Source organism: Anticarsia gemmatalis, chromosome 14, assembly GCF_050436995.1.
Source record: "Anticarsia gemmatalis isolate Benzon Research Colony breed Stoneville strain chromosome 14, ilAntGemm2 primary, whole genome shotgun sequence".
NCBI lineage: Eukaryota > Metazoa > Arthropoda > Insecta > Lepidoptera > Erebidae > Anticarsia > Anticarsia gemmatalis.
In genome coordinates, this window is record NC_134758.1 from 5,192,310 (window position 1) to 5,215,635 (window position 23,326).

The window sequence follows — 23,326 nt, forward strand, 5'->3', positions numbered from 1 at the left end:
AAACAAATTCAGACGTTGATTCTAATGTTCATACCACAATGCACAATGCCCTTTAGAGATACCTACATAACACAATATATAGATTTAGTACATTTTTAATGTTATAGTCAATGTATTAGTTTTAGTCGATTTATGAGCAACGTGATTTCAATTACAGTTTTCTCTCGATACCTGATTGGTCCAAATATATAAAATGTAAAAATAAGCCAATCATCAATTGGTAATTTTGGTAAAGGGTATTTTGACAGATTACTAGTAAAAGTAATAAAGTTTGTAATCGAGAACGTGTTGGGGGCCACAGCGTTTCTTTTCGTGGACAGATTTTGTATTTTACAGGCTGAATTTATGTGTTTTATTAAATAAAAGAGAGAAAATATGTATTCCAGTGACGATTATAACGAGGTGATTATCAATCCGGTGTTTATAGACTTATATTATAAAACTTATTCCGAAATAACCTCTACTACTTATGAACGTAAGCAATATATTTATCCAGTTCTATTTCTCTATTTGTAGGGCGGGTATGAGTCCTACGGAGACTACGAACCGCATACGGGAGACCCACAATATGACTTGGAATACGATAGGTCGTATTATAAAATGCCTGACATGGTAAGTGTTTAGACTACTCTGGTATTGTGAAAAATGTACTAACAAACTTTTTGTAATTTGGTTAAATAAAAATCACTACTTGCTTTGTTAGATTACAAATATATACATCCATTTCTGCATCAATATTATAAATTGTGGTATTATAAAGCTTCTGTAATCTCATAGTATAGCATGGAATATTATGCAAAGTGCACACAATATGAATGCAGTAATATATCAAATTCTACAAACTTCTACTTTCGGCTTAGGTAGTATAGTAATTATTAAATATTTGTGTACATAAGCACATCATTGCCTAGAACATAAGGTTGAAGTTGTCACTCTACAAACGTCATTACTACAGTGTTACATATTTGTTTTCCAGGTTAAAAAGTTTCTTGTATACTTCCGTAACATGATCAATGAGGGAGTAACATATGAGATCCTGAATCTCTATGAGAACACTTTCCCTAAACTTACCGAGCAGTATTTTGAGAATACTCCATGGCCTGATGAGAATGAGGTGTCACCAGTAGTTGATAATGACAATGTGAGTAAACTGTGTAATTTATTCATCACTATAATGTTAAATATCATTTAAGATTGTGATATACCTAATATGACTTATATGTTTTCTCCAATGTGTAAATCAATTTTAAGTTTACTCAATGAAAATGTGTTCAAGAAAAAATCTTTATTAGTCATTATGTTGTGTCTGTACTGTCTGTATAGTTTTTGACTCTAATATTAAAATTTTAAATAAGTATCAGAAACAATGAACCATTTTAACTAAACATTTGTTACTATTTAAAATAAATTGAACTATTTCAGGTGTTCATGATTTTGTACAAAGAGTTGTACTATCGCGACATTTATGCGCGTGTCCCTGGTGGACCTAAACCTGAGCAAAGGTTTCACTCATTCTACAACTACTGTGACCTTTTCAACTACATCCTGTCCGCTGAGACCCCAGTACCTCTGGAATTACCCGACCAGTGGCTGTGGGAACTTATTGATGAGTTTGTTTACCAGTTCCAGTCATTTGCGCAATATAGGTAATGATTCTGTTTCTATTTTCACACTTAATGTTTTATGGTTTTTGGTGCTATATCATTATTATGTTATGGCACAACCATGTACTTTCTTTCTTTAATTCTTGTACTATTTCTGCAAATAAACTAATCAATACCATATTCTATCACAGAAACATTAGAGTGAATGAAAGGCAGATTAAAGCTGTGTACAAACATTTTTCTATAATTGTAAATAATCTTATTCTAGATCGCGCACATCTAAGCTGAGCCCAGCAGAAATTGACGCTCTAAACACTGAGAACAAGGCATGGAATGTTCTGTGCATCCTTAATGTGTTGCACTCCCTTGTGGACAAGTCCAACATCAAACGTCAACTTGAGGTATGTTTTGTGTGATTATATACGTAACACATATTTCCTCCTATTATGTAGAAGGGTTAAGGCCTTCAGTCAAGTATGCTGGCAGTGCTTGCCATGTTTAAAAAACTGTTTATAAAATATACCAAGCATGCAAGGTTTAAATCATGATGCAATTTTGTCCACTGTAGGTGTATGCTGCTGGAGGCGACCCTGACTCGGTTGCGGGAGAGTTCGGCCGTCATTCTCTGTACAAGATGCTTGGCTACTTCTCCTTGGTAGGACTCCTGCGCCTACATTCTTTACTTGGAGATTACTACCAAGCTATCAAGGTAAACATTTTCAATGTTTTTTATTTCATACAAAAAATATGTATATGAAATTATTTACAGATGCAATGTTTTATATTCATTCTAGGTCTTGGAGAACATTGAACTTCATAAGAAGTCCCAATACTCGCACGTACCCGCGTGTCAAATCTCGACGTCTTACTACGTGGGCTTCGCGTACATGATGATGCGTCGTTACGCCGACGCCATCCGCACGCTGTCGTCAGCCCTGCTGTACATGCAGCGTACTAAGCAACTGTTCTCCACGCGTTCGTACCAGAACGATCAGATCAACAAGCAAACGGAACAGATGTACCATCTGCTGGCCATTTGCTTGGTACTCCACCCGCAGTGCGTCGATGAGTCCATTCAGCAGGTACCTTTAACTTTTGAAAATCTTTCTTATAAATTGTATTACATGCTAGAAGCTAGGAACAATTATCAAGTTTTAATTTCAAAGCAGAGACCTATTGATTGATATACTTAAAAATAATATTTCAATTATAGGTGCTTCGTGAGAAGAATTATCACGAGAAGATGTTCAAGATGCAGTACGGCGACTTGGGAGAATTTGAGAGCTGCTTTACTTTCGCCTGCCCCAAGTTCTTGTCTCCTTGCCCACCGCCTATTGAGCCGGGCTCAAACTACGGCCGCGATGCCGTCAAACACCAAACTCAGGTGTTCATGGATGAGGTTAGTTGCAAAAAATATAGAAACTCATAAAAAATCCGATATTTTTGACATAATAATTGCATGTTTAGGCGATTGCGCAATACGTTGATGTGTGGCTATAAGATTTTGAAAAATGCCATTAAATACGCCCGATTGTAGTTAAGATCAAAGTAAAAATCCATTCCCTAAATATTTGCAGGTCCGCCAGCAGAAGATGCTGCCAACTATCCGTTCGTACTTGAAACTGTACACAACTCTACCTCTGGCTAAACTGGCGGCCTTCATGTCAGCCGCGCGTGGTGGTGATAGAGACGCAGCGAGAGAGCACGCCGCTCTCGCCATTCACCTGCTGTGCTTCAAGCACAAAATGAAGAATGTAGTATGGACTAAGGGACCCAGTGGACTTGATGGAAAATTCCAAAGTGGTTCGGAGGTAGGACCTTAGTTTATCTATCAAGAGTTCAAGCTGAATTACAATAAGAAAACTTTAAAAAACAATGATTTTAACAATGCGATAGTGGCAGATCTGAGATTTGTTCTTAGTAAAGATATGTTAGTAGGCAATGAAATATAAATATTTTGCTCTTGTCTTGATCAGTTGTCATTTATTTTTCAGCTGGACTTCTACATCGACAATGACATGATCCACATCGCCGACACCAAGGTGGCTCATCGCTTCGGCGACTTCTTCATTCGGAAACTTCTCAAGTTTGAAGAGTTGAACCGTAAACTCCATCACATTAAGATCTAAATGTTCATGAGTCCCTTTTTGTAACTTAACTATATGAATAAAGTTACTAAGAAATATTTTGTAATGTTTTTAATTTACTATTTTGGGAACATAAGGTACATATTTTCTATTTCTTTTATAAAATTTCTTAGGTTCTTTGATTACGACTCCATCTCTTTGCAGTGTTTCTGGATAATTTTGCCTAAACTGTTGCCAGGGGTGTTCAGTTTTCAGAACTTCCTCTAGGTTTATCTCTTTCAACCAACTGGTGTAATATTTCAAGAACTTTTCGTAGGCTTTGATGAATACTTCTGATCCTTGTTTCTGTGATTAGAAATGAAGAATTTATTGTTAATATTTTTCCAAATATTATTAATAGATTTAAACAAAAGTAAAATGATGTAACCTGTTGAATTATAGTACAAACCTTTTTGATGATTTGATGGCATTTATCATTGAAAGCTTCCAGGTGTTTGAGAAATACATCATTGAGCTGAATATTCTCTGATCTAACAACATTCATTATGAAAGTAATATATCCAAATTGACTTTTAGCTGTCCCTTGCCTCAGAAGTGTACCAAGAATTTCTATGTTGACTCTGCAAGCCAAAATAAAATTTATTATGAACAAATAAATAAATAAGCCAGATAAAATCTATTGAATAATAAGATAATTACTTAATTTTTTTCTCATTCATATCTTTGAGTAATTTTTCTGCACTTTCTTTTGTATTGCAAGCCATTGCTAATACACCATATGTCATAATATTTACATTTAGTTTAAATTTTTTAGAGTGTGGGAAACGTTTCTTTCGGTATTCTGCTTCGTTTTCAATAATTTTCTTTACATCCTGTAATCCAAAAAAAAATAAGTGCATAGATAAAATCATGCCTTTTTTCCATATGGTTAGGCAGAAACCAGAGAATGAAGAATAATAAGTACTTCTTTAATTGAAACCTTATTGAAAATGATGTTGTAAATTAAACTTACAATAGCAGCATCATAATCCATTCTCAAGCACCTCTTTTTTATAAGCATATTGTAAAAATCTATATCTGCATTAACTTCTGAAGATTTCATAGCTTCTAAAAGTTTATTTTCAGATTCTGTGTTATTCTCCAATAAAGGCAGCATTTGTGTGAATGTTTTAACATTAGGTTTTACAGAAAACGCCTGCATTTCTGCAAGGAAATCATCTTGACCACCAATCACTGCAAATTTATCTTGTACTGTGTGGACTTCTTGTAACCCAGTTACTCTTTCCATGTTCAAGACTTTAGATAAAAGGTTGGGGACTACCCTCTCATTAGTTTTAACTCTGTCTAATTTGTTTACAAACTCTAATGTGACTTTTTCCTTATTATCAATATCTACTACATCTTGAGATTTATCAGGATTATGGGTAATATTGGTATTATCATTCGATGCAGCAGTTTCTGAATCAGCAGCTCCAAGCAATAATTGCTTTTCTTGTCCTTTCTTAAGCATATTATCTGATTTATTTACTAACTCTAGTTGTTTTACATTACTATTAACTTGTGGTACTAACATTTGAATTGTATTAATCAGTTCTACAATATCATCTTTACTTCCCAAATTACAGTCTTTCACACATTTCAGCATTAAATTGAATGTGTATATGTTAGGCTTTTCTCTTAGTTTTAACATTTTCCTCCAGACAATAAGAGCATGACGCAAACCATTCGTTTTATCAGAAATACAAGCATGCAGTAAGTGATTCAAAGTGTGTATTCTTATTTTTATTTTCTTCTGCACCATTTCATCAACTAGTTTAAAAGCTGTAGATAAATCACCACACCAACCAAAAGCCTTTATCATGGCATTGTAGTTTGTTAGATTCGGTTCAATTCCTTTTTCAATCATTATTTCCCTCAAATGTGTTGCATTTTTTAAGCCATCTACCTGCCACGGGCTATTAGCACAAGCATTAAAAAGGCATGTATATGTGTCCCCACTGGGCTTCAAAGACCTTCTTTTCATATCATTGTATAATTTAAATGCTTTCTTTGTGTATCCTACATCTGCACATGCACCTATTAATATATTGTAGATGTAGTTTACTGGTTTCACTCTATCATCTTTTAACATTCTTACTTCTAATACATCTATTGCTTCCTTTAGTCTTTTGTGTTTGAGATATTGTTTGATTAAATCGGCGTATTGTTTGGTTGTTAGCTTCTTCGACGCTAAAGGTACTTTTTGTAAAAATTGTTCTTCCTTAACGTCATCTTCATCTTCCAGGTCCTCTATTTGAGTGTGAGCTGTCTTAGATAACGTACCAAAGTTGTCTGGATCTTCTATATACACTAGATTGTCCTCTGTTCTATATTTTTTCGGCTTGATAATTTTAACTTCTTCTGGCAAAGCAACGGACGTCGTAATTAAATTATGCCTTAATATATTTGTATTTCTGATAATTCTTAATAAATTTATACACCGAAAAGCCATTATCTCTGTTAGTCCGATTTTAGAAATTTCAAATTAATTTTATTGTATCATGAATGTATTTTATAACCTCAAATAAAAATAAATACAATCAATCAATGACAGTAGATCTACTGTTCTGAAACTTCTATTGAATAAAATCTATGTTCAAACTTATTTCATTCATCTATGAACTGGTTTATATAGCTTAGGTAGGGTCCTAGCTTCCTATCTAGTAATTTCGAGACTTGAAATAGGTAAGAATCATTAAATGTTCTATTCTGTAAATACTTAACTTTGATTACCTCGTGATAAAATTAAAGTGCATGTACAGTATGTACACGCGTCTAATAATGTCAGTGTCAAAATTCCATACATATTAAAATTATAACCTCAATCACACATGTTGTGTTGATGTATTATCAACAACAATTTTGTTCTTATTTCTTTAAATACTAGTGTAAAATCATTAAAATAAACAGAATGTCTAACGAAATGGAAGATCAAATGGAGGCGAGTTCCTCTGACAGTGAAGACGAGGTTATGGAGGAAGGAGAAGAAGGTGATGAAGATGCCGATCGTCCAAAAGCATATCTACCTGGTCAGCCACTAAAAGAAGACGAGCAGTTGGTTTGTGACCAGTCCGCTTACGTCATGTTACATCAAGCCCAAACCGGTGCCCCTTGCCTCAGCTTCGATGTTGTTAATGATAATTTAGGAAACGACAGGCACGAGTTTCCTTTGACAGCTTATGTAGTCGCCGGTACACAAGCTACCAGTGCTCAGTTAAACAAGTAAGATAATATGGAACTTGATAGTTTTTCGTTTGTTTACCTATTTGCACATTTTGTTAAATTATTTTGTTATTAGTATTTTAGTTATTAAAATGTCCAACTTGCATCAAACATTAAAAGCTGAGGAAGACGAGGAATCGGAAGATGATGACGATGATGATGAAGAAGAGGAGATTGATGAGGCGAAAAAGCCACTTATGACATTTGCATTCATCAAACATCAGGGCTGTGTCAATAGAATAAGGGTTAGTATAGTAATATGCAATCGCATAATTTTTAATTAAAAATATTCACCTCAATATGATATTAATCAACAGATGTTAGAATGAGTACCTATAAATATTTAATTTGAACTACTAATATTTTTGTTCACAGTCAACCAGTTACATGAATTCAGTACTAGCAGCTAGCTGGTCTGAATTAGGAAGAGTGGACATTTGGAATATTACTCAGCAATTGCAAGCTGTGGATGAGCCAGCATTGCTTGAACGGTACAATCTGGACACTGTCAGTGAACCTGTCAAACCTCTATATTCATTCAATGGACATCAACAAGAAGGATATGGCCTAGACTGGTGCCCCACAGAGCCTGGTGTAAGTGCCAAAAAAATTTTGTGTAAAGAAGGAAAATTATTTAATATTGTTGCATACTTGTGCTTAATTCATATGTGTAATGTTGGTTATACTTTCAAAATTGTTATAATAAAATAAACTAAACTTTTTAGGTATTAGCCTCTGGTGATTGTAGAAGAGATGTACACATTTGGACTCCAAATCAGGGAGGCACTTGGGTTGTTGACCAGCGCCCTCTAGTGGGCCATACAGATTCTGTTGAAGACATACAATGGTCACCCAATGAAAGGCATGTATATCAATGAATTTGATTATCCAATTTGTTAATTATGGACACTATTTAAGTAGTTAAATAAATTCATTTTTAGGAAGGTATTAGCAACATGTTCAGTCGACAAATCAATAAGAATTTGGGACACAAGAGCAGCTCCCCACAAGGCTTGTATGCTAACAGCTGAAAATGCACATCAAAGTGATGTCAATGTTATATCATGGAATAATAAAGAACCTTTCATTGCTAGTGGTAAGGATGTTAATGTATTATAATTCTTCCTTGATAACATTGATGACAAATGAGAGTTCTGGTGATTTCATGGAAGTTTTTGTATGTAAATTTCAGGTGGAGATGATGGGTTCCTTCACATTTGGGATTTAAGACAATTCTCAAACAAAATTCCCGTGGGCACATTCAAGCATCACACAGCGCCTGTTACATCTGTAGAATGGCATTGGTCAGAACCAAGTGTATTGGCATCTGCTGGCGAGGACCATCAAGTTGCGCTATGGGATTTGGCGGTAGAGCGAGACGACGAGGAAGTTGTTGATGAGGAGTTAAAGGTGAAATAGCACAATATTACCATTTACTAACATATATTATATTATTACCTGACATTTCGACCGACCTACATCTGTCTTGGTAGCAGTGAACCTGCTTGCTATCAAGGCTGATGTAAGGGTTCAGACGCGTTGCATTAAACTATGATTACTATTTAAGTATCATAATAATTCCCATTTTGCCCCCTGTGAGTTTAATTTGAAAGACACTATCAACTAATGTCTACCATTTTATTTATTACAGAACTTACCTCCTCAGCTGTTATTCATTCATCAAGGTCAGAGTGATATAAAAGAATTACACTGGCACAAACAAATTCCAGGAGTTATGATGACTACTGCTTTGACTGGATTTAATATATTCAAAACGATTAGTGTATAAATAAAATGTTTAACATTTTTTGTAAACTTTTATTTAATATTTTACACTGTCCACTAATTAAATATCACTATAAAAGTTTAAACAGGATTCCTTGATTTTTTAGATTCATAATAAAGTAAAGCATTTAAGTATCAATATTATCTTTAGTGTGAATCATGGCTAAATTCACTAAGTGCCTGATTGTAGGTCTCCCATGAGGACAATTCTGTAAGGAATGGTATTGAAATATTATAAGCTATGATTAAAATTTATAGATTAAAAAACATTACCAATTCACTTAAATTCTATTTTAGTTTAGGTAACAGTTGTTACATACCCAAGGTTTATCTATTTCAGCCATGTGGTCCACAAGTTTCTTCATATCAGCTTTGCCTAATGCTGTGCCAATCATTACAGACTTTCGACAAGCTCTTGACGCGAACATCGCTCTCACTCTACTTGGTCTGCAGTATTCTGAAGGAGACTCCTGTAAAAAGAGTTTATTCAGTTTCAGTAATATCTTGTTTACTAATACATACTATATAACAAAATCGATTTCCACACCCTACATTTATGCTTGTTCGATCTTAGAAATTAAGCGACTGATTTTAATGTGGTATATTTAAATATATTGAGTGATTCAAGAGGAAGATTAATGTGCAAAAGATGTAAAGGTTTTTTTCAAATAAGCTTTTATACCATGGAAGCAGGAGCGCGGCCGCTACTCATGGATAAAGTAGCACATATAAAGTAATTATGTATACCCTTAGCATAAATAAAAGCTCCTCAATATCATCCTTTCCAAAAATCCAGTTTTTCGACATAGGTATAGTTAGCAGTTTCACTCTCTTTGTAGGTAGGGCTTCCTCATTTATTTCAAAAGTAAAACCATTTTTCTTAAACACATCCAAATTATCCATTAGAATCTGCTCATTAACTCCTGTCAGTTCAAGCTGCTGAGGTCTGTAACAATATTCATTACAATTATTATTGTAATATAAAGAATCTTAGTAAATATAACTTTTCTTGGAAGTAAACTTACATGACCAATTTTTGACTCGTTAATTCTGTAGTTTTCTGTAGAGTCTCAAAATTATATATTTCATCGGTAGCATGTTGATCTATAATAAAGAGATCATCCTCTAATCGAGTTATAATGAAACCTAAATTAAATTGTCCAATAACTTTCATTTCTTTAAATGAGTCTTTTGATATTTCTTTGCTTAGTTCTTCTTCACATTTCTTGTTAAATACTGGATTAATTTCACTTTTAAATTTCACTCTTGTAGGAGCTGATTCTTTTCTCTCTTGGTTATACATAGTAACTAATGCTTTAACATGATCTAATGATGTCTTTAAAGTTATAGATCTCCTATTATTCTTCCCAATGTCTTCTTTATCTGTTATTGTTTTTGGTTTCCTTTCTTTTGGAGATTTTTCTTTTAAATCGAGAGAAGTATTCACTTTGGCTGGTTTAGTTTTACAATATATAGTGTGTTCTTTTTCTATAACAACTTCATCAATATTTCTTATTTGTGTAGGTGGTAAATTATCTGTAAAGTCTAAGTACATGATATTTTTTCTATCAGGCTCTGGCAATTTGCTGGCTGCTGGTTTCTCTAATGTAACCATCTTTTCAGAATTGTCATTATCATTTTTATTAGCATTTCCTACTTGATTTGTTTCTAAATCATTCATATCCCCTTCATCCTCAGAGATAGGATTATTTTCTAAGGTCTTCTCTTCAAACTTAATATCTATTTCTGAAACTTCTGCTGAGACCTCTTGAAAATCATCATCATCATTTTTAACATCTGCAATTTTCATTGTCTTAGTAGAAATAAAATTTAACATTGTTGTAGACTTTCTTTTTAAATCAGTTTTGGTTGGTTCCTTTACAACTGCTGATTCCTGATTTGAAAGTTGCTTTGTCTTGCTTTGAAACTGTTGCAAAAATGAATTGAAAACCCTTGGTTGATCCACATCTGGTTTCACATCATTGGCTTCTTTGTTGTATAAACTTAAAGAACTTTCTACTTTTAGTGTTCTTGGTATACTTTCAAACAGTTTGAACAAAGAGCTCTTTAGTATATCTAGTATTATTTTCTCTTTCGTAAGGAATAATTTGCGTTTATCAGGAGTCACATTAACATCTACTGAGGTTCTCTCCAAATCAACATTTAAGAATACAAATGGATATTGATTTGGATTGTACTGCCTGTATATTTCGTTAATTAGTTTGACTACCTTAGTTGGCTCACAAGGTCTTGAGTTGACAAAATAAAACTGTCTATCAGTGCTAGAACGTCCACTTCCATGTGCACAAGATGATATGAATCCAGTAAATTCTGCAGGTTTAGTAATGTTTTTATATCCTTGAGATTTTTGTGAACTACTTATGGAGTCTGTCTTATCTGTGTCATTAGAGTCTTCTGACAAATCAATTTCTACATCTTCAATATCAACACTTTCATCAGTTTGTTCAACCTCCCCGGACAAGCCTTTGAATATGTTATCTTTTATATTAGTTACATATTCAGGTTTTATTTCTAGTAATGTTTGTAATTGTTTTATACCAAACACACTAGCTATGTTATCTTTGTAAGATCCAGTTCCCTGAGTTGCTACCACTACAGATTTTGAATTAGATGTGGTTTGATTGCTGCAAGTTATTCTGTAACAGGTGTTCAAGACATTGTCAATGATATATTACCTATAGCAAAACAGTTCCCCAAAATATTTTATTACTTACTTCACTCCTACTGAAATTAAACAATATGCATACAACAACTGGGTCATTTTGTTGAATTCTCTTTTAGCATTTTTATGGAATTCCTTTTGTCTAACTGGTAGTGAAGAAAACAGATTTGTTAAACTAACAGTTGTACCAATTTGCCTCGAACATGGGGTCTGTTTTGTTATATTGCCTTTGTGATCATAATCAATTTTAGTAGCTGTAAAATAAAATATGCAGTTGAAAAGTAAATTATGCATGAAAACTTATTAAAATAATAAGAACTAGGTAGGTATGTATTTTTTACCATATTCAGTAGATTTATGCCTTGTGGTTATTGTGAGATTAGCTAGTGCACATAATGAACTAAGAGCTTCTCCTCTAAATCCAAAACTGGCGACTCCAAGAAGGTCAGAATAATCACTTAACTTTGAAGTATGATACTTAAGAGCTGAAAAAACAAAACTTAATGATACAACTTGCTCAAAAATACTGTCATATTGTCTTAGAAAAATTGCTTACTCAAGGCAGCAAAGTTATCTTCAGTAACACCAGTGCCGTTGTCTGATACTTCAATCAAATCTATACCATAATTTTTAAATCGGATATCTATGTTCGTTGCTCCTGCATCAAGTGAATTTTCAACTAACTCCTTTACTGCTACTGCCAAACTCACAACCACCTAGAAGAAGGAGCTAAAGTAAGTCCTAGTAAAATACAGAATAATTGAGTGCTATAATTTTATTTTATTTGCTTCTGTAAGGGTTAAAGAATAGAACTTTACTTTGTTGTAATAAATACCTGTCCGGAACAGATTTTATGCACTGTATCAGTAGCGATAGGTTTAATAGCTTTATTTTCGTTAGGTTTTGCCTCCATGATTCATGAATTTTATAAAGAAATATGGAAATCAGATAAAAAAATGTTTTTATTATTCCCGCCCTCCCCTGAAATATTTTGAGAGTTTGACATTGACATTGTTCATTCATGCTCAAAACAGTCAAAACTTGACAGAAAGAATGGCAGTTGTTTTTTTTTTATTTGCCCTTGTTACATTTTTTAAGAAGGCAAGGGGATCCTTGTGTCATTAATTCCATCACCTAGGCACCTACAAGCAGACGCTTATTATAAAGTAAACCAGGTGCTTGATTAAAATTAAGTCCTTAAACACATTTAGTCCGACGAACCTATTTACTTATTTATTTTTCGTCTTAGCTTTATTTGAACTTGTTGCTTGCTAAGACTCAAAAAAATGAGAGCCGATGGGGCTCATTTTGCTTACATGTTTATGCCCTTTACCTATTTATAAAATGTTAAAAAAAATACCTATATAACAAATAAAATGTTTAAAATCAAAGTCTAGAACTACTTTTAGTCGAGTTTAGTCTACTTTTACTGATACATTTCTGTAAACTCTATCTGTCATTGTTAAAGTGTCAACAAAAGATCAAAAAATCTGTCTTGTACACTGTTTACAACTGGCGAAATAAATTCTTTAATTGCTATTTTGTTAGAAGTTGGGTAGATCCTGATATCAGTTCCATACACCAAAATGTCTCTCAATACGGCCCATGCCGATCACGGAGTGTTGATACATGCTGGAGAGTGGTGAGTCATCTATTTGATTGCTTATGACGACTGCGTACTATATCACTTTAGAATGTTCCACACTCTAATCGTTACTCATTTATGAATCTATTGATCTTCATGCAATTATATAGTAATGCTTTTATAGTGTATTTGGTAGATTGACGTACAAACCTAAGTAAACTTGAGATCCGTTTTACTAAGGATTATCTTGTTGATGTCCGGTTAATTTTTGTTTATCAATTTTCTGATAATAAATGCTTGTCTCATATGAATCATCTATTGTCTTCTTAGTAGTAGTTACATTAGTCGCAGTATTTGTACTATCATTATTTACGTATGAAGGATACCTACAATTCTGAAATCTTATTGGAGATGATATTCACTTGTATATCTCATTGAATACTTGTTTATCTATAATTAAAACTGAACCAGGGTAGTTTTAACCTTTTGGTTAAATATTATAGGGTTTTTGTTCATCACCATTCTGATGTTAACAATGTTCAATAGAAAAGGAATGTATAAGAATATAATGTAAATAATTATCATTATACACAATTATTATGGACACAATCGATTTATAAAATGATTTTTTTTTATCAACTCTGCATCAAGTAGTCAATTATTCAGTTTGATAATATTACTTCACTACAAATCACAGGTTTTATTATTTGGGGCCATATTTACCCTCAATAATACAGCATAATGTCATGTATCTTTTTATTTTTTTCCCTGTACATACCATACTGTTATGTATCATTCAATTGTATCCATCCTTCTATCTATTATATTTTATATCTTTGCATATGGTTCTCTGTCTCTACAGTACTTTATTAATGTGTCACAACAGGACAATGTTTACATAACATTATGTAATAGCTTTCAAATATAATTTTTATATTTAAATATCAAATTCCTACAACAATCTAAAGGAATAAAATAACTTTACAGGAATAGATTAATGTTTTTGGTATCCATTTTGATATTCGCCTAAACCACCATATTATTATCTAGAGATAAGATAGTGAGCTATCATTTATACTCTGGAAACATCAATTATTATTATGTCTATAACAACATACAAATCAATGCTCTTACTAATTCTGCTGCCATTTATTTAAGGCTTATTTACTTTATAACTCTTATTCTAAAATTGACTTGCTTTTAATATGTTGATATTCGATAACTGTTTTTGATAATAAAAGCTGTGCATCTTCTGCATCAGAATCTGAGCTGTTGAACATTTGTTGTTTTGTATTAATTTCCATGACCCCGAAATACCATTCCTGTGGATGTAGCACCATAGAAAATAATATGAGGCAACAAATCTGTACAGTCCATATTGTAATGCTCTGATTCTGAAGCAGTTTATGCTCAGCTAAAGGAATGCTTTTGTTTATCTTGTAGGTGTGTATACAAAAGCATTTTTTGTAAAGTAAAGTCACACTTACAGTTGCAAAGTCATACACTTTATGTAAATTATGCGACATTTAATACAGTTGAATTTAACTTTTTGGTAGATACATCGTTCTTCTGCTGTTATGGCTATTAGACAATTCATATTTTTGTTTCAGTATCATATTGTTTTCGGACAATGTTACGGTCGAGTTTTATGGAAATGATACTACAGAATTTAAAGGTGTGAAGCAGGGTCGTATGTACCTCACCACTCATCGCATGATTTTCAACTCCAAAAACAATGCTGAACCGCTAAGGTCTTTTAGTTTCCCTTTCATTGCTATGGAAGATGTAAGTCTATTATTTACATTTTAATAAATATATTATTTTAGATTTTGTTAGTACAATACTGTCTAGCAGATGAGATGATGGATGTTAAATTGGAAATTGTGGACTGTTCTAAAAAGTTTGCTTACCAAAAAAAAACTTACTTAAAAAGTTTATTTATGGATATATTTTTATAAATCTGCACTAAAATAAGTAAAGTACTTTTTTTTTAATTAAAAAAGAGTGACATGTTTTGTACATATTTGAACTACAGATTACAATGTTAAAAGTATATTGACCTGTAAATAAAATACTCATTTGAAATGTTAAGTATCTAATAATTACATATGTAAATATACATTGTTATACAAAATATACTCTAAGGCTATTTACATACAACATTATTTGCTTGTTTTGTGTGACACACACATAATGAAAATTAGATTAGTTATAACTATATGTACGTACATTGGTACCTGGTGCAAAACAATTCACAGGCTGACTGGCTGAAGCAAAACTGATTGACAAAAAAATTTAATACAATAACAAGAATCTATTTAAAAATTATAATAATGATTTATCAAGATTATATAGTATGTTTTAATCATCATGATTTTGAAACCATCTGTGTGTAAATGAGTCTTAAGTAAAAATAAAAAACAATGACTAATTTTAGAATCATGTGCCATTTTGTCACAATTGTATTCATTCACAGGCAGACCTCTTTAAATTGGTAATTATTTTAAACAGTATTTTTCTTACAATTACCGCCCATTGTGTTATCCACCTTGTCTCATAAATATTACTAGCTGACCCGCGCAACTTTGCTTGCGTCACATAAGAGAGAATGGGTGAAACTTCTCCCCGTTTTTGTAACATTATTTACTGGTACTCTGCCCCTATTGGTCGTAGCATGATGATATGGCCTATAGCCTTCCTCAGTAAGTGGACTATCTAACACTGAAAGATTTAGAGATTTTTCAAATTGGACCAGTATTTCCTGAGATTAGCGCGTTCAAACAAACAAACAAACAAACACTTCAGCTTTATAATATTAGTAGGTATAGATTAAAATGTTAAAATATTCGATTTACTTTATTTTCAGGTTACAGTTGAACAGCCAATGTTCTCAGCTAATTACATTAAAGGGAAAGTTCGTGCGCAACCTAACGGTAATTTTATAGGAGAAGTGAAGTTCAAATTAACATTCAAGTCTGGAGGTGCTATTGAGTACGGACAAGCGATGCTGAAAGCCGCACACCTTGGTTTGTACATTATCAGTGAACAGTTAAAAGAATACGACAGTGAAATGTTTAAGGTTTTTCACACCATTTCTTTATTTAGTTTGTGATTAATTTAATTCTATTACTTCTGCCTTTGTGAGTGTCTGTGGTGTTGTGAACTTAGTGTAAGAAATGAGTAAGTAAATAATTAAATTAATTAACACTTTCAAAAAAACTTGCCCCAATAATTGTTGTGTTACCTGAATTACCTGAAGTGCATTTTAGTAATTTGTTTATCTTAATCATAACTAAATGCGTTTAGTGCCTAATGCCGAAGCTTTGGCATGGTGTAGCCAATATACAAGTGCACAATTATAGTAAATACTTTAGCAATGAGTAAAAAATACAATCATTTTCCAATAAATGTTACAGCTATAAACGATATTCGACGTGATCTTATTGGACAAAAATATAGTCATCTATAAAAACATGTTTTCTCAAAGTTAAGAGGTCATTGCTCCAACTTGTAGAGCAATATAATTTAGTAAACTTATGTTATACTATTGTAATTTCCAGCCTCCCGTCACATGTCGCCGGGTGCTGCCCCGCCACCATACACGCCTCCATCAGGACCGTGGTATGCGGCACCTCCGCCCGCCTACGCACCACCACCTCAAGGATACTACGGATGGGTTCCTCCATACACGGTACATAGCTTATTGTATACATATACTACCTACTAATAGAGTAATAGTGATAATTTACTTTGTTAACAATAATCTAAGGTATTAAAAATAAATTCTAAATGTTGCGTTTAACCGACAGCATCTTCATCATTTACTCATTGATGTTAGGTCGCATCGCTATTTTGATGATTACTAATTTAAGCTACTTGTTTCAGGCATTCCCTGACCAACCCCCACCAAACTCAGTGTTCGTGTCGAACAACCCTCCGCCGTACCCGGGTGTATCGGGTGTGGTGTACCCGCCAGGTGCAGGCTACTCTGGCGCGGGGCCGCGCACGCCACCCAGTGCATCAGGTGCGGGCTCGCCGTCGGCACCGCCGCCCGGCTACCCCGGAGCCCCGGCCTCGGCTCCTATGTCCGCTAATGGTGAGAATAGGAACCCCAAATTCTAAATTAAACATTCAAAATTTTAAATCTTAGTGAAAGAGTGTCCGAAATGAACAGTACATTAAAATGACGTCACTACGAAAACAAAACTATTTTAGACAAAAAAAGACTTAAGAAACATTCAGAATATTCTTGTTTTGAGACAGTTGGGACTTCATAAATACATAGAAACATCACTTTATATTCGCTAACGAATGTAATTAAGAAACATTATACACTTAAACAAAATTGTTTGTGTGAGTCTTGAAGTTTTGATTAAGTTATACTCTTAACATTATATTTGATCTACTTGTTCAGAACAATTTTCGGGGAACATTTGATCAATTGTCATGAAAATAAATGGTCAGGCCGAGGCTCCAGAGTGAGTAGGCGTTTGAGAGTGTTCAAGTATTATTTTTGCTTATCTTAGTTTTCACAAATAGCTAACGAATAGTACTAATTTAGTGAGTGGTGTTGTGATACTAATGTAAATAATTTAGTGTAGCAAAATAATTAGTTTGGAATAGTATGTACTGGTTGTTGCAGTAGTTTGATTGTACTTTACAGATGCTAAAGCTGCGGAAGCGGCACAGAGCGCCTATTACGACCCTAACAGGCCCCAAACAGCTTATGTGCCACCTCCTTACAATGTAAGTAACGTAATATGTATGAATCACTCAACTTCACCTTTCAATATAACATGTAACTGTTTATACTAATACACTGTAGAGTAAGCGTGATTTGATCACATTCGTATTGTATTTATTAAAATTTATTATAAAAAAGTTGAATTCTAGTTTTTCAATAATGCGTAATTTATATGTTGTTGTACAAAATTATTGTTTTATATTACAGGATCAACCACCAACTTATCAGGAATCTGTGTCAAAGAAGCAAAATTAATGCACTGTCCACATTTTCATATGCCTGAGAAAAGTTCTAATAATAAAAAATCTGCGATTAAAATATAATATAAAGCCCATACCTAATTAAGAACATTGTACTATTTTTTGATATTTTAGTTTTGCATATTTTTCTATTGTAACATTCCTTTCTTCAGACATACTTAACCGGGCAAGCATAGTGCCTCCATGTTACTAGTCGAAAAAGCTATAAATTTGTGATTATTACTTTTTTCTCTAACCTGTATAATCATTGGGTTCGAGCACTAAGTAAGTATGAACAGCTACATCTCTTCAAGAGATGTACGTGTTTGCGCTCCAGTTAACTGCATTATAGCGTACCTACTGTTTTCTGCTGTATTGGTTCGTGTCTATTGCGATAAAGAGATACAAATTGTATTATAAATTTACTACTAATACAGAATACCTATGTATGTAACTGTTAGCCATGTGTATAATTGTTAGCCAAGAACGATACATCAATAGAATATAACTTTAAACTATGCTATGCAAATTGTCGTTAACATACTAGCGTATGTATTGTCAGCAAAAAATTGTTATTGTTACAACTTTATCATATTATTATAAAACAATCGAACCTGTATTTCGGATAGTATTACAACAAATTATTTGTTATGTTGTTATATAAAATATATGACCATATTGTGGCTTCTTGTAAACGTTTTAAAATTGTAAAATTAATATTCTATTATACAATAATTAATGTGATATTTTCATTGCAAATGTATTAATATTGATCACCTTCACTTTATAGGTAAAGTCAATATGTAAATTAGTTATTTTTGTCATCAATATTTTAGCTATAGGACTACAAATATTAAGCTGTTTATTTATCATAATATCCTTACAAATTGTAGTGTATATTATTGAAGAAGCTTAAAATAAAGACTTAGCTTGTTACATAAATGTTTTATTATTTGTTGTAATAGACTAATGTAACTATTGTTTTATGTTTATTATTTAACGATGTGTAATAACGATTAAAATCTAACATTCATTACTTTTCAAAAGGCTAATAGACACACGAGAACGGCTATAGTGCCGTATCTAGCCCCAGCATTTAGCTAATGAATGAGATAGCAAATCTTAGGTAGCTGCTTAAGGACGGATGTTACATATAGATATATAAATATCCAATTAATGTACTCTGCGGTTCAACAAACAGAGAAGCTACATGAAACTATTTAAAATTTGTGATGAAACTTACGAACGACTGTAACGGCGTGTTATGGCCGCCCTTAATTCCATAATGTATTTCTGTCTATGCCTGTAATCACTGTCCACAATTTAAAAAATAGACGTCAAAAAAGAAGACTATATCTTATGTCAAATCTTGAAAAGAGAAGATCGAAAATGTAAAATCTCCGTGCTCTGTACAAAAATCAACAAACACAAAAAGTTTACAAAATTATCCGAAATGAATCAATAACATTAAAACACTTCTAAGTGAAACTAATTTGGACAAAGCAATATTATGGGTGAGTAAATTATTTATGTATTTAGGCTGTATTAGACACTACTAGCCACTTTGACAGCTTTGTACAAAGAAGCCTGCCAAATATGTAGTTTGATTTTGTATTGACGAAAGAAGCCAGCCTCGGTGAAATTGTGGGCCAGTCATTTTAAAGATTTGGAAGTTAACTAGAGTTCTATCTGCCCTTAAAAACTTAACCTAAACCAAATTTAAAACAAGTTTCTGCAGCAACATTTTGGGGAACTTGAATTAAATACTGCCCAGATATCTAATAACTAGATACTTACTGTTGTTAATTTTTATAAGGATTTTTTAATCCCAAGCTTGCGAGTTTAAGCATGTGTGTATCCATTATCTAGGTACTAATTAATATTAATAAATAGAGCTATCGGTTAACTTTTAATTCTGCTTATTAGGCCATTAAAATGACTGGTCTATTATGTCTGCCACTCGTAAGGTATTCTTTTTAAACAAAGACCGGTACGTGTATGTCGAATACAAAAGTTCAATTGCAGTGATATATCTGAGTAATTTCTATGTGATTTAATTTCGTAATGTTGTGATATTTATTGCGATTTCTATAATATTTACTAACAATTTGATAACTACGTACGTGACAGGCGTTGAACTTTTGTACAAAGTTGTGAGAGTGAGAAAATGGTTTATGATAAAAATATTAATTCCTTAGGTATGCACTATTGGTAGGTATTTACGGGTTCTTAAATGTAAAACTTATTAAAAAATATGCTTTAACTGTTATCACACACTTGACTACAGTTTTTTCACTATCTGGGAGGAATTGTCGGTTTATTCTGTTTATAATATATAATTACGAAGCTGCCGGAAAATGTGAGTACAGATATACCTACCTATTACCTTAAAATATACTAACTAGGTACCAATTTATGTATGAATATAAATAATCTTATTGTTCATATAGTTTTTGTACGAAACGGTAGGCACATCTATCGCACAGTAGGTAAACATTTCTATTAAAGAAATTTCATTTCAATTTTTATAACTATTAAAGTTACATACGTGTTTTTTAATGCAAGTTTACGTCAACATTGAGTAACTTTTGTGTAAGTTTTTATTTACTTTATTCTTGTAGAAAAGAGTGGCAGATCTTGTTTCTTGTGCTGGCTTCTTTTGTTACGTTAATTATTGATATTTAAATACATTTAGACATACTTAAGTCTTATGTGTTCTCATTTCAGACTAATCATTCACATTTATAAATGGCTCCCGCTATACACCCACCATGCACCCCCTCCGCATCGTGCATTCCTGTACGTTGTCACCCCACGCCCCCACCATGTCGATCTCCAGAAAAATGCCTCCGAAGAACCTCAAAAAAAGGATTAAAACCATGCGCGAGTGCGGTTTCGATAATGGCAACGAAATCTAAAACAAGATGTACAGAATGTAGCAGATATGGAGGTAAAATGAAAAATCCGAGAAGTGTCAAGGGTATAAAACAATATCTCAGGAAAAAGAAAAAGGAACGCAAGATGATAGCCAAAGACGAAGAAACTGGAAGCAAGAGCTATAATAACTATATGAAAAAAAGGAAATCCAATGCTTCGAAAGACCCATGTTGTCTAGGCAGGGGACAACGGGGAGGTCCGAAAAGCGGCGGCGGTAAATGTATAATATTGTGAGATCAATAACTCTGTAAAGGGCTCGATAATACTCGAATCAAATAAATACACTAAGTATGTAAATGAAATATCTTGATTTTCATTGTCATGTTTGTTATGTGTTTGTAGCTGGTACAATTAACGATTTTAAATCCCGTTACATTATAATGCTATAAGTATATTAGTAATATTTTACCAAATAACTGGCACAGTGCATGCAAGGACCAGCTGCCTTTTTTGTTTCTTTTTGACGACTCCCTGCTTATTCTACTACAGATGCAACTAATCATTGCGATAAAGCAGTCAATTTTGTTTTTTTTTGTTTTAACTAATCCTGTACTCAAAACCATGTAAAATATTTGTATGTGCATTACAGGGAGGTAGGTTAATTGTATATCTATGCTGTGGATAATGTGAACCTCATTTCTGGTAGGTCTTAATTGCAATACTTATGAGTAGGTACAGTATGCGGATAGATAACGAGGCTGGCGTCTTTATTTTAATTGCTTGTAAATTAATACGACGTCGATTTGATGACTGTAGCGCAGTAGTCGAGCTGCGGAGCTCGAAGGTTCGATTCCCATTCCAGAACATATATATGTGTGATCCACAATACTTTACTCATTTGGATCCGCTTGTCCTTTGTATCCGATTTTAATATGTTTGCAAAAGTTCCTCACGATATAACATTAATTCTTAGAACATGTTATTATTTGCAGTTAATTTCTCACTATGCCACCTTCTGGTTATCGCTCTTGTACTCCGACACCCGTTCGTCTAGAAAATATAAGGAAAAGGTACCGTATCTCGGTACATAGAAACGCATACGATAAAAAGCACAGAAATAAAAAATGTAGAAGATTAAAACCATATCTTGCATCCAGTTTTATAGACGAATGTAGTTCAGGACCAAAATGTGAAGAATTGTATATGAAGCCGGAGGAGATAAATAAAGCAACTGAAGCTCCGACAATGAGCAATTTACGTGCAACGTCGAATGAAGATAATTACAACGAAGTGGATTCCACCAAGGACAACGAATGTCCAAAGCATGCCAAGCAACGTAAAAAGAATACTGTCCAAAAAATAATCTTTAAAGGAAATCGCAATAAAGACTATTTTCAAATTAATATGCTTCATTGCGCTTTATTGTGATATATTATGAAGTAAAGGCATACACGGAAGAATCGTTGCTAATTCGTTATTATGTGCATTGTTATTTTGCCTTTCCAAACCTACGCAATAACACCAGTATAAAATCATTGAAATTGTATTTTTATTCATTTTTTTATTACCAATGTCCTCTCCACGTTTGAATCTAGGTCCAAAGATGACGACGGGAGGTACAAATCGAGGAATGGGTTTTTATCATTGCACCTAAAACGATATAAAACATCTCCTCATAAAGATTCTCGTAAAATGTATGGCTGCGTTAGTAAACCATACTGTCACAGCTATTCCCAAGTAGGTAGGTATCTCTGGGTTTGTGACAGGGAAGGATTTATTACTGCCTTGTTGATAAATTGTATTGCAGTTAGCCGAAGTAGGAGCCGTTTACAATGCCAGTCATATGGTATTGATGGGGAGCCTATTGCCGTACACTTTACCATACTCCGGGCTTCCGTTGAGAACTTCCTAATTTAATATAGATAGAAAGAAACCTTATAGTAATTTGCTCGGTCGGGGAATCGAACCCGAGAAATTATAACCAGCATTCGTATACACCTATCGCGTTTACCACAGAATATTTCCTTTTTTAATTTTGAAACAAAAATATTGGCATAAAATTCAGCTAAACATAAGCATAGTGAAATCTTGTGTAGCGTTCACAGCGAATGATACCTACTCGCACTTATAGCGTAGTCTAATCCCCGAACTGCCCATAATGTGTTTTATCTAATGTCCTTAATATTTTTTTCTTCAAGTACATACTTGTGTAAATAATGGGCAGGTAAATTTTTGATTATTTTTGTATATTTCTATGGCATGTCTTTGATTATTTCTCATCTCAATTGCTGATTCATTTTGTTACAGGTTCAGGTGGCCAGCAAAATGTTAAGCCCTGTGTTTCAGCACCATCATGTAGCGTGCATAGACACAGGCACGCGCCTATACCTTGCCCGGATCCACAAAAATGTTATAATAGAAGTAAGAAGAAGAAACACACTGAAAAATGTCCCAGTGCTAT

General features: G+C 33.3%; 5 protein-coding genes across 7 annotated transcripts; 3 read left to right on the forward strand and 2 right to left on the reverse strand.

Annotated features, from left to right (window-relative positions):
• The first annotated feature begins 242 nt into the window (after nt 1–242).
• On the forward strand, nt 243–3,789 carry eIF3l (eukaryotic translation initiation factor 3 subunit l). The gene is made up of 10 exons (XM_076122481.1): nt 243–402; nt 517–612; nt 977–1,141; nt 1,423–1,646; nt 1,873–2,005; nt 2,173–2,313; nt 2,399–2,686; nt 2,818–3,003; nt 3,182–3,415; nt 3,599–3,789. The coding sequence occupies exons 1-10, from the start codon at nt 376–378 to the stop codon at nt 3,731–3,733; spliced, it is 1,629 nt and encodes a 542-aa protein (XP_075978596.1). The 5' UTR covers nt 243–375; the 3' UTR covers nt 3,734–3,789.
• A 13-nt stretch (nt 3,790–3,802) lies between these two features.
• On the reverse strand, nt 3,803–6,269 carry LOC142978158 (pentatricopeptide repeat-containing protein 1, mitochondrial). The gene is made up of 4 exons (XM_076122480.1): nt 4,704–6,269; nt 4,391–4,563; nt 4,140–4,311; nt 3,803–4,036 (listed from the first exon to the last, which is right to left on the reverse strand). Exons 1-4 carry the CDS (start codon nt 6,180–6,182, stop codon nt 3,803–3,805), a joined length of 2,058 nt encoding a protein of 685 aa, XP_075978595.1. The 5' UTR covers nt 6,183–6,269.
• Nucleotides 6,270–6,517: 248 nt separating this feature from the next.
• Nucleotides 6,518–8,759, forward strand: l(2)09851 (WD repeat-containing protein 1 l(2)09851). Its single transcript, XM_076122763.1, has 7 exons — nt 6,518–6,952; nt 7,029–7,197; nt 7,328–7,546; nt 7,678–7,818; nt 7,898–8,048; nt 8,145–8,362; nt 8,604–8,759. Exons 1-7 carry the CDS (start codon nt 6,642–6,644, stop codon nt 8,739–8,741), a joined length of 1,347 nt encoding a protein of 448 aa, XP_075978878.1. The 5' UTR covers nt 6,518–6,641; the 3' UTR covers nt 8,742–8,759.
• Nucleotides 8,751–12,431, reverse strand: Pms2 (mismatch repair endonuclease PMS2). Its single transcript, XM_076122762.1, has 8 exons — nt 12,256–12,431; nt 11,977–12,136; nt 11,762–11,905; nt 11,473–11,674; nt 9,763–11,394; nt 9,485–9,683; nt 9,058–9,207; nt 8,751–8,946 (listed from the first exon to the last, which is right to left on the reverse strand). The coding sequence occupies exons 1-8, from the start codon at nt 12,331–12,333 to the stop codon at nt 8,866–8,868; spliced, it is 2,646 nt and encodes an 881-aa protein (XP_075978877.1). The 5' UTR covers nt 12,334–12,431; the 3' UTR covers nt 8,751–8,865.
• A 448-nt stretch (nt 12,432–12,879) lies between these two features.
• Wbp2 (WW domain binding protein 2) lies at nt 12,880–18,935 on the forward strand. 3 transcript variants are annotated; one of them, XM_076122836.1, is made up of 7 exons: nt 12,880–13,062; nt 14,616–14,790; nt 15,872–16,031; nt 16,566–16,696; nt 16,891–17,029; nt 17,669–17,751; nt 17,957–18,935. In XM_076122836.1, the coding sequence occupies exons 1-7, from the start codon at nt 13,007–13,009 to the stop codon at nt 18,002–18,004; spliced, it is 792 nt and encodes a 263-aa protein (XP_075978951.1). In that variant the 5' UTR covers nt 12,880–13,006; the 3' UTR covers nt 18,005–18,935. The 3 variants fall into 3 exon arrangements, with proteins under 3 accessions (XP_075978951.1, XP_075978950.1, XP_075978952.1); XM_076122835.1 differs by having other exon boundaries at nt 16,891–17,101; nt 17,957–18,934; XM_076122837.1 differs by lacking the exon at nt 17,669–17,751.
• The last annotated feature ends 4,391 nt before the right edge of the window (nt 18,936–23,326 follow it).